Source organism: Glycine soja, chromosome 6 (assembly GCF_004193775.1).
Source record: "Glycine soja cultivar W05 chromosome 6, ASM419377v2, whole genome shotgun sequence".
In the NCBI taxonomy this organism is placed as follows: Eukaryota; Viridiplantae; Streptophyta; class Magnoliopsida; order Fabales; family Fabaceae; genus Glycine; species Glycine soja.
The window spans coordinates 12,045,146-12,056,282 of record NC_041007.1 but is presented as its reverse complement, the minus strand read 5'-3'; the positions used below and the strand labels follow the sequence as shown (position 1 = coordinate 12,056,282).

Below are 11,137 nucleotides of genomic sequence, written 5' to 3'. Positions count from 1 at the left end.
GTTGAGAATTACAAATGCTGTAATCATCCTTTTATATTGCCGTAAATGAGTTAGTGAATAGATACATGATTATACAAAGGCTGTATAGCTAACCCAATATGCTATATCACCTTCTGGCGGTAAATTAGTGTAACAATGAAATGGCTCACTCAATTCCATCTCTTCGCATTTTTCACGCCTTTAGACTTCTGTTTTGCTGCCTGAAAGGCCTGCATCTTTTGTTTCTTCCGTGCTTCTTTCTCAGCCTGTTATTACAAAAAAAAAAAAATAGAAAGAAACGAATTTATAAGCACCCTCCCTGGAAGTTATGCAATACTGTTAAGTGTTATTAACCACCCATCTCATGGGTTCAACTAACAAAAGTTTACCTTGGACATCTTAGATTTGGCTTTCACTTTAGGAGCTTTGCTATCAAGCTCTGCCTCGCGTTCAAGTTCTCTTTCCCTAGCATCAAGATTCTTCTCTAAATAATACTGCAAATTTTTTAGATTTAAACATGTCAACAAACTATAATGACATTAAACACCAAAATACTGCCAATGATTCAAACATAAAAAAAGTTTTTAAGAAAATAATACAACTAAAAAACACATTGTACTAATGATCAGTGAATTCCTAGGACCAATCGCATCATGAATAAAGTTCACTTAACCCTTTTTAACTAACTCTAGTCCTGAAATATAAAACAATAAATTGTATACTATCACACTCAATGAGTCACAGAAAGGGTAGGGTAAGAGAAGAGACCAAGGGATTGATTAACTTACATCGTAATCACCTGCATAATCCTGTATAGTGCCATCTTTAATTTCTATCACTCTATTAACTATTTGCTTTATAAAGTATCGGTCATGAGATACTGTGATAACAGTGCCCTCGTATTCATTTATTGCCTCCTGGGAGAAGAATTAGAAATCAGTAGGCTGAAAGGTGACAGTAAGTTTTTTATATGGAAAAGCACACGGCAAAAGTGAGACAAACCTCGAGCATTTCTTTAGAAGGTATATCCAAGTGATTGGTTGGTTCATCCAACACAAGCAGAGTTGATGGTTTTACCATGAATTTGCAAAAAGCCAGCCGTGCCTAGTAATAAAACAATAAACAAGATAAATCCAAATATTTATGCTGTTATGCATCATATGCAAAAAGTGGGAAAGAGTGGAACATTGCAATAAAAACAAGCAAAGCCATTCATGTATATACTATTCTTGATGCCACAGTTCATGACAGTGACTAAAGGAATGCATACATCCTGAGATTATTGAATACATTTGTGGGTGGAAAAACATCACCTCTTAATGTTTGAGGTTGGAGTATGTCTTAATATCATTTAGCAATTACAATTCTTCTTGATTCCTATATTTCATTGAAGACAATCATCTCAAAGCTTTTACTCAAGCAATAACCACTCGAACATCTAGTACAAGATTTTCAAAATGTCTATTACATTTAACAGAAAATTCACACAAATCTGCAAGTAATGAAGTAATTCTCAGTAAACTAATAAAGCTAACTTACACCAAAAGGCTATCGGTTAACTAATATGAATAAGAAACTTAATTTCAAAAAGTGAACCATTTAGTCATAGAATTAAGTTGGAATTAGAATGTTACATCACAAATGCTAAATAAACGTCAACTGAAAAAGAAGACACAAATCTTGAATTTACCTTCTCACCGCCACTCAATAGTGAAACTTTTCGGTCAAGCATATCAGCTTTAAAATTACAACGCCCAAGGAGCCCTTTAATATCATCAATCCTCCAGTCCTCTGCAGCTTCCTCTACTGTCTCAAGCACGGTTTTTTCCAGATCAAGTGCCTCAGCCTGTTAAATAAATGAAGTCAGCACTAAAAAATTATTAACCACACAAAATTTTTGACATACAGAACTGGAACTGATAACAAATTTATCAATTTAATTACAATTAGCATTTCCTTGGTTAAAGTAGCACACCTGATTCTGCTCAAAATAGTTAGGTAACACATTATGCTCCCCGAGCAAAACTTCACCCCCAGTTGGCTTTTCCAAACCCATAATCAATTTCAGTAAAGTACTCTTGCCACATCCATTTGGACCAATAATGGCAATTTTTTCTCCCCTTTCAATTGTAAGATTTGCCTTTTTGAAAAGTGTCTGGCACAGAAAAACATGATCAGTTATACCATATAACAATGACATACAGACAGTAAGATATTTTAATGCTCAGGTTTCAATAATAAGATCATGCTAGCTCACCTTATCCTCAAAGCCAAATTCCAAGTTCTGAATTGCTACAACAGATCTTCCACTCCTTCCACGCTCAGGGAACCTGATTTTCATTTGTTTCCGTTCAAATGGCTTCTCCACTAGTTCCTCTTCCTGAAGTCTCTCCAGCTTCTGTTGTCATGTATAAAGAAAGGAAATTCTTTTAAGCAAATAACATAGAACAACAAATCATTAAAATATTCAATGTGACAGAATGCAATGCAACTAATCTGAATAATTAACACAAGCACCATGTTTTTAAGTCATCTTAAGTGCCTATTCTTTAAGGTTGCTTATACCTTGTTAAAATAAAGCATCTATGAACTCCTATAACCCATTCAATTAAGCTTTTGGGAGTGTTGATTCCTGACATGGTATTAGAGCCTTCTTAAATTATAACCAAGTAATTAGGAGCTTGATCCTTCCAATCTTATTCTTCTAAATAAAAATTGAATTTCAGCACAAGCTATGGTGGACTTGTACACTTCAAGCTCAAAGAGCTCTAGCATAAAGGACATGTTAGATATAAAACCATTCATGAACAACCCTTTAAACTTGTGAGAAAATATATTCTTGACATATACCTTCTCAGCAGAAGAAGCACGGCCAGAATTTGCTCCAGCACCTAATCTACTTATCAAGTCTCTTGTATGCTCAATTTCTTTCTGCTGCTTCTCCCATGCAGCATACTGTGCTTCAATCCAAGCTGCTTTTGAAATTACATACTGAGAATAATTTCCCTCAAACGTCCTGGACACACCCATGTCAGTTTCCACAATTTTTGTACACAGCTGATCAAGAAAAGCTCGATCATGGGAAATGATAACCATTGGCACATCCTGCTGGTTAAGATAGTCCTCAAGCCACTCAATGGTGTCAAGATCAAGGTGATTTGTAGGCTCATCTAACAGCAACAAATCGGGCTCCTGCAAACAAACACAAGTTCCCATTCTCATCAACAACACTTGTAACACTCAAACACGCCACGAAACAGTGTAGCCAACGAGACATTTTATCACCTAGGAAATTGAATAATTCCTTTGTAGACAAAGCAAAGCAATAAAGTGTGTGTCAAAATGAAAATAATACACACAATACCCTATACAAAATAGCATCATATTGTGAACTGTGAAGTATTAATGTATTTGGATTGGCATTTTATCGTACTTATTCTCAACTTTTCAGGACAAACCAAAGAACAACGCAATCAGCTTGACATGAATCCAATGTTTAGAGACATCGAACCAAACATGAACTACAACTAAGTGTGTGTGTTTGGATAAATGTTTGTAGAATTGATTTTGGTTAAATTTGATTTTCAAGCAATGTGAATTATATTGAGATGTCTTTATTCTAAAAGAAGTTACTAGTAGAGTTCAGTATAAAATATTAATTAACAGTACCCAACCCTGTGCCTGTTTGGATACAAGTCATAAGTGCGTTTGAGAGCTTCTCTAATGAGAATATGGAGTTTTTTTTTCCAGTAGAGAAGCTTTGAAAAGCTCTCAAAAGCACTTGTGCCTTTGTATCCAAACAGACCATCCAACACAAAAGCTACAAAGTTGCTTCAAACTCAAAATCAATTCTGAACTCGAATTAATTCCTCAACGGGAAAACAAACATGTGAACATTTACTTAAAATCACATTGGCTGATATTTCAAACATGCATTGACATACCTGAAGTAGAATCTTGCCGAGACACATCCTCATCTGCCACCCTCCACTGAAAGACGCGACCAATCTATCAGAATCCTCCGGAGCAAAACCAAGCTCAGGCATCAACTTACTAATCTTGGCATCAACCTCATCAAGGTTCACATTCTGCGCCCTCCTCTGAAGCAAATCGAACTCATCCAAAAGCCTCCCCATGAGCTCCAAATCATTAACAGCACCCTCGAGCGCCTTCTGCACCTTCTCCAGCTTCCCTGCCACCTCCATCTCCTCCTTGAATGCGCTGGTGAACTCCTCCCTCACAGTCCTGCTCAGCGCTACCTCGAACTCCTGGTTCAGAAACGCGATTCTCATGTTCTCCTTTGCCTTCACCACGTTCCCGAAATCCGGCTCCTCGAGCCCCGCGATTATCCTCATCTGCGTCGTCTTCCCCGCACCGTTCACGCCGACTAAACCCACCTTCTCCCCTTTCTTCACCTCCCAACTCACGTCCTTCAGCACCGTCACGCCCTTGTAGGCTTTCCCCACGTTCTCGAGCTTCACTCCAGAGGAAATCCCCGACGCGCCACTGCTCGGTTGCTTCCTCGAGCGCCTCTCCTCCTCCGAATTCGTCTCGGAGAAGAGAGACTCGATGTCGTCCTCAACGGTTATCGTGGAAGAGGAAGCGGAATTGGGCCTCGATGGGCCCGAGAACCGGTTCGTGTAGATTAAATTGGTGTTTGTTTTGGTGAGGATGCGTGGCGGAAGGTGGCGGAGTACGGAGGGCTTTCGTGCGTCCAAAATGACCACGCCGGTGAGGTCTAAACGGTGAAGCTTCGCGGCCAAGTCCATGATGAGAAAAATATGAATGGATATGAAAATTCGTAGAGGAGCGAGAACGGATATGGTGTGAGTTCTCTTATCTTCCCCCACGAATGCTGAACCAAACTTCAACCCATAAACCAGGTTCGCGATCCTTCACTGGGTTTTGTGCATACTAGGATCAGAAAAAAACTCTTATTATGTGTAGTGTATCTTTTAAGAGATAATAATAATAATAATAATCATTTTTTTTAATTTCTTTTAGGAATTATAACATAAATAACTATATTTTTTTAAAATAAATTAATTTATGTTTAATTTATAAAATACAAAAAAAACATAATATTTAAAATCTTGCGGATTTTCTTGAATAAAAAGTAGTATTCAGTACTTGCTTTAATTATTTATTTATGAAATTTAAGTTTTTCATTTCTAGTGTATTAAATAGGTTTATTTAATTATTTTAAATTTAAATTTCTTTACAAAAACTCTCGGGCGTCTCTTTTTATTACTGTAATAAATAAATGAATTCTAGCTTAATTATCTTTTATTTTTTTATTAATATTTAAAAATCAGTAAAATCTTGAGTATGAAGAAGATTGAAATTGAAATAAGTTAATCTAAATAAATGCTAAATTAATATGATAGCGTTTTTTTATATTATGACGTATGTATGCCATGTGTTGTGTACTCTTCTAATGTCAGATTAATATTGTAGCATACGCTTAATTTTATTTATAGTGCATTTTCTATAAGGAAAAATCTGAATTTAAGAATAGGAAATAACATAACAAAATATAACAAGTTGTTCCATTTGGAGTTTTTTTCTTTTTTTTGGTAAAGTATTCAACAATGCATTTGGAATTATTGTGGCCACAACAAAAGACACAGTTATGAAAAATCAGCCAACAGATAGATAACGATCCTGGTAGAATATGGGTTTTGTGTGGTGCAGAGAAGCAGAATAGGGCCCTCTCTTTTTGTGACACGCGTGTCTCGGTGTGTGATTCGCATCGTTCTCTTCAGTCCACGTCGCACCACCGCAAAAAACCAAAAATTCTCACTTCTTTCTTTGTTTTCTTTGAACCCATCATGATGGGTTTTTGCTTTGACCAGTTTTTTGTTTTGGCCCAACACTATGTGCTAATTGAACTGCCCATTGAAAATGCTGGGCTACTGTCTTCGTGTTTTCTTTTGCTCCTTGTATAGCTGTGTCGTATGACCTTGTCTTTGGAAACCAAACCATTGTCTCCAAAAACAAAGTGAATAAATTATTGGCTTGTGGACTGTCCAACTAAGAGGCCAACCCACGAAATTGAGTTGTTAGCAGCACGAAGCAGTTATGTTATGTCCTACATGCTTAGTCTCTAAAAGATTATGGACCGTTCAACCCAAAAATAGACCTACAAAACTAACTTGTCAGCAGCACAAAACACTTACGCCTCACAGGCTCGCTCGATGCTTAAAGGGTTGTGGACTTGCAAAATTGAGTTGTCAATAATATAAAACACTTATGTCTTACATGCTTAATGTTTGGAGGACCGTGGATTTTCCGACCAATAAGTCAACCCACAAGATCGAATGAATATGTAACCAACATCAACATCAACCCTCAATTGACCAATGGATAAACATTTCAATTACATAGTCCCCCACTCATCCATACTGGAGGAAAGACATCCACATATCAACCTACCAAGGAATGACATCGAGTGTAAGGAACATCAGGAACCTTGTAGCACCCTTCAGACATAATCTATACTACCAATTAACAAGGAACATGGCAATATGGTAGGTGATGCACTGCATCTTCTAACATGTCAAGGGGTGGGTGAGCTTGAGAGTTTTGTTGAGGAATTGGGGTTGAGCGAGTAGAACTGACAGCTATGCATAGAAAGAGATAAACAGATAGGCTAGAACTTAAATGATCATAAAATAATGGAGTGTTTAGATCGTTGTCACATATAAGTTTAGGAAGATTATTATGAGATTATATATCATTCTATCAGATTAGTTGTTAAAATTTTTATGTCTGTATACTTAGAGCGAACAAATTGCCATAAAATATTTTTATTCTACTAGTTGCTTTGTTTTCCAATAAATTATAGTTAGATTTTTTATACACAGTATATATTCTTTATGGGAGACAATTTTCATCCAACAAAATAAAATCCTTATAAATAACAAAGTTTTCTTTTCAAAATTTTAACACAATCATATGCTCGTGATTTAGACTCAAAATTACTGATTATGTTAAAATAGTATTGTATTAGTTGATTTATAAACTCAATAATAGGTTAAGTGATATTTTTCTCTTTAAGTCTTCATTGATTTTTGTCTATTTATTACCCTTAATTTATTTTTTTTGCTTAAAACCCTCCGAATTCAATTATTACATTGTTTATAACCACTATCAAAGATTGATTGACATTAGTAGTGACTTGTGTTTTCATCTAGTGTGTGCTCATAGTCTCTAATAAAAAAATTAATCAATCATCACCATTTCTAGTAGAAACTACCAATATGATGATAACAAAAATATTATTTATAACAAAACCTCCCCCTACTTAAAATTTACCAACTAAACCATCAAAATTTATTTCCCCAATTTTAAACCTCAATATAGCATCTTATAAAATTATTCAAAATTTCACTAATCGTACTCCTGAAGTTTTAGAATTTCCAGACTTTAAACCTTAATATCACATCTTATAAAAAAAAAATTCACCAATCTTACTTCTAAAATTTTAGAATAACTTTGATATCTCAAATCTATCATAAACTCCAAAAAATTCCGATGGACAATGAAAATTTTAAATAAAATAAAATCGACATAGATATTAGTTTTACATAATTTTAAAAATAAAATGTTGATTAGCTAAAGAAGCACACAATTTAAATTAAAGTTAATACCAAAAAAAATTAAAGTAATTAATAGTATAACCAAGCCCATCATTAAAAAAAATAATTTATAAGGTGTAAGAGTAGTTTGTCCCCAATTAAATTATATATCTGGATAGAAAAATTATGCTTTAATTAAGGCAATCGCTAAACTACCCCTTTAATTAATCAGGTGTAAGAATAGTTTGTCCCCAATCTCTCTCTCTCTCTTTTTTAAATAAATAAAAAAATTTACTCAAATACCCTTGGTACTTCTTTTCAATCATTTAAATATTGTTATCTTCCATCTTTCATTTACTTCTCGCTATTATCCCATCTTTCTTATTCTTTGACGGTGCTACTGTTATCTTTCATCTTCCATTTACTTCTCACTATTTTTCTTTTTTTTTCTTTGTTTGTTTAACTCTCTTATTTAGCAACGTTGTTCTTCCTCTGATGTTATTCTCCAACATGAGAAGAGAGACTCTCCCTCCAATTGGCTCATTAGAGAATCTCACAGATAAAGAATGTCGTTGGAGAAGAAAAAACCAAACAATTAAAGAAGACAAACGGGAGATGAAGAATGTCCTCAAATAATAGGGAATGAAATAAGAGAGAAACAATGAGAAGAAGTGAAAAATATTTGAATGGATGACAAGAGGAGAAAAAGAAAAAATATTTAAATTAAATGATTGAAAAAAGAAAATACATTGATAATTGTTTTAACTAAATTGTATAGTTTTGGGTCCAAAAATAAACACTAACAAACAAAATATCTCTTATGAACTTAAATATAAAAAAATACTTAATTTTGCACTGATTAAAGATTTTAGTTGAATTTATTTAATTTTATTTATTTCATATAAAAAATAAATATATTTTCTAAATTACTTATAATTATATTTATTGAAGATAGTGATCACATTTAAATTAATTTTAGAATATTTTTTGGAATAAAGATATTAAATTGGATTGAATTGATAAAAAAAATTGTAAGATTTTAGTTCACTAAATTTAGACATTTTTTTATGCTTAAAGTCTGGAAGCAAGGTCAAAGTCTGACTAAAAGTAGTCAATGCCACAAAATTCGACGTAAACTTAATTAAAGATAATTATAGTTTAACTGATAATTATAACTTTCAACACAAGTTAACTGTAAACATTTGATGCACCGCTGTTACACAAGCGAGAATAGAAGTTCCCAAAAGCAGTTGGACTTAAAAAGCATCAAAATAATTAGATAAAAATAACGTGGTTGATACAAGTTACAACTATTTCAGATAATGTTATTTTAATTATTTTATAAATAGTTTAGATACATTGACAAAATAAATTTATGTTTATTGTTAATGTGAAAATAAGGTCATTCGATATCACGTTAAGAAATATTTTTATAAATTTACATCAATTTAAATTGACAAATGCAGATTGTATACATTTAAAAAAGTAGTAAATTATTATTTTGATCTCATAGGTGTGATGCGTTGATACTTTTAGTTTCTAAGACTAAAAGATAAAAAAAAAATATGAAATAGTCTTCCAGAGTGTAAAAATATGCAAACTTAATCTTATTCGCTATTCTTAATGTTTTTATTTAGTAACATGTTTTGTGTATACGTAAATAATAAGTGTCAATTGATACGTAGATAATAAGTGTCAATTGATCGTTTGGCATGTGGCCGTCACATTATGAGATTTAGCTTTTTAATTTATTATTTAAACTTAATAATTTATTATTATTTTAATTTTAGAACTTTATAACTTATTAACTTTGATTTTTAACTTAATCACTTATTATGCTTTTATTTTACTTTTAAATTTTTAATTAAATCTCACATTATATATAATATATTTCCTACTTTCATTCCTTAATTCCAACTTCCATTGTTTTTATTTGATGTTTAAAGTTGTTACATATAAACTAAAAAATAATTGAAAAAATTAATCATAGTATAAAATGATTTTATATTATTTTTTAATCATAAATTATTAAGTATGATACATTTTTTAATTTATATAATAATTACCAATAATGATTTTTTTATTAGCTGATAGTTTAAATTTGTTTACACTCACAATGTATACCCATTAAATTGAAGATATGTTTTTTCTAACTTTCATTCAAATATCTGTAATTCTGTAGTACATTTTTTTTATTGCTCTTATTTATTATTTCGATGTTTCGCACATTTTTCTAATTTTATATATTTTTTATTATAATTAATAATTAATTTCATTTAATTTTTTTTAAAATCGGATAAATAAAAACAAAATTTTCTTTGAAAACTACGAATAAAAATAATATATTCTTAGTATAGTTTTCCATGCATAATTATCTTTCCCTGCACAATTATCAGTACCGAAATTGTTTAACCATTTCCATAATTGGTATAATAATTGACGACTTTAAATAATTGAAACTAAAGACGTCGAAAGAAAAAATCTACGTAATAATTAATGTTCATAACACGATCTTTCCGTTACCTGCTTGCTTCGGCAATGATTGTTACCTTTTACGTTTTTTTTTTTCTTATGAAAAAATAGTGCACCCTTCATTATCTGTCATTGTCAAGGCACGACTTTATTGTTCATTTAATTTCTAAGCAAAAGAAATAAATTATATGGTCCCGATTAAATATATTTCTTTTGTTTGATGTTATATGTCCTTTTATATCTTTTAATTTGTCTTAAAAGTACTTTTCAGTTTCAGAAATTAAAAATATTAATTTTTCTACTCCTATTACTTATATTTATTAATATTTTGCCTAAATGCCTAAATACCTAAATAAGTTGTTCTTTTTTAATTCTTTTAATAAAAATGTTTATTTTATAAAAAAGTATATAATTAATAATAAAAAAACAAAAAATAATATAAGATGAAAGATAAGTATGTCAATGTCATCGACTAATAAATTCTACGCCATAATCTTATTCGATCAACTTTGAGAAAATGAGAAATTACATTATATTATTGTCTTATATATATATATATATATATATATATATAAGAGTTTAAATTTATATATTATTAATTACTTAAAAAGTATTTTAAATATTTTTTTAATAAATTTTATTATATGTAACAAAATATAATAATAACGACGGTATATTTCTTCCAATTTATTCTATAAATATTTTTAACCAGTAGAAATATTAGAAAAAATAACATTATAGTAAAATGTGGAATTATTTAAAAGAGAAATGAAGGATTTTAAATGAATAACAGTAGTGTTAAAATAAAAATGAAAATTCTAGTATTAAAAAGGGTGGTTGTGTGGGTCGCAAATGGGGAGAATATTTTGTGAGGGGTAGGAAGACAGCTAGAAAACCGAAAGCAAGAGGCGGGTGCCACAACACGGATTGAAGCTACATTAAATTAAAGTCATAATAAATTAAATTAAGATATCCTTGCTACATACTATATACTTTCAATAAAACTCTAACTAGGTAAGTAACTAAGCACAACTTATCTTCAAAAATTAAATAAAAGAGTGCCATTTTGGTAATTAAAGATAAACCAACCGCCTAGCATGCTACAT

The 11,137-nt window shown here is 31.6% G+C and overlaps 1 protein-coding gene across 1 annotated transcript; it reads right to left on the bottom strand.

The window, feature by feature from the left end:
* Nucleotide 1: 1 nt before the first annotated feature.
* LOC114415726 (ABC transporter F family member 5-like) lies at nucleotides 2-4,900 on the bottom strand. Its single transcript, XM_028380557.1, has 9 exons — nucleotides 3,924-4,900; nucleotides 2,830-3,171; nucleotides 2,237-2,377; nucleotides 1,955-2,134; nucleotides 1,670-1,825; nucleotides 982-1,083; nucleotides 768-896; nucleotides 369-473; nucleotides 2-245 (listed from the first exon to the last, which is right to left on the bottom strand). Exons 1-9 carry the CDS (start codon nucleotides 4,746-4,748, stop codon nucleotides 150-152), a joined length of 2,076 nt encoding a protein of 691 aa, XP_028236358.1. The 5' UTR covers nucleotides 4,749-4,900; the 3' UTR covers nucleotides 2-149.
* Between the last annotated feature and the right edge of the window lie 6,237 nt (nucleotides 4,901-11,137).

Bases quoted from the DNA above. Each gene is read 5' to 3' on its own strand.
- LOC114415726 (XM_028380557.1), bottom strand. From the start codon at position 4,748: ATGGACTTGGCCGCGAAGCTTCACCGTTTAGACCTCACCGGCGTGGTC. The intron at 1,826-1,954 runs GTGTGCTACTTT...TTTATTTAACAG, and splicing joins ACTATTTTGAGCAGAATCAG to GCTGAGGCACTTGATCTGGA. The intron at 474-767 runs GTAAGTTAATCA...AAAAATTTGCAG, and splicing joins ATTATGCAGGTGATTACGAT to TATTATTTAGAGAAGAATCT.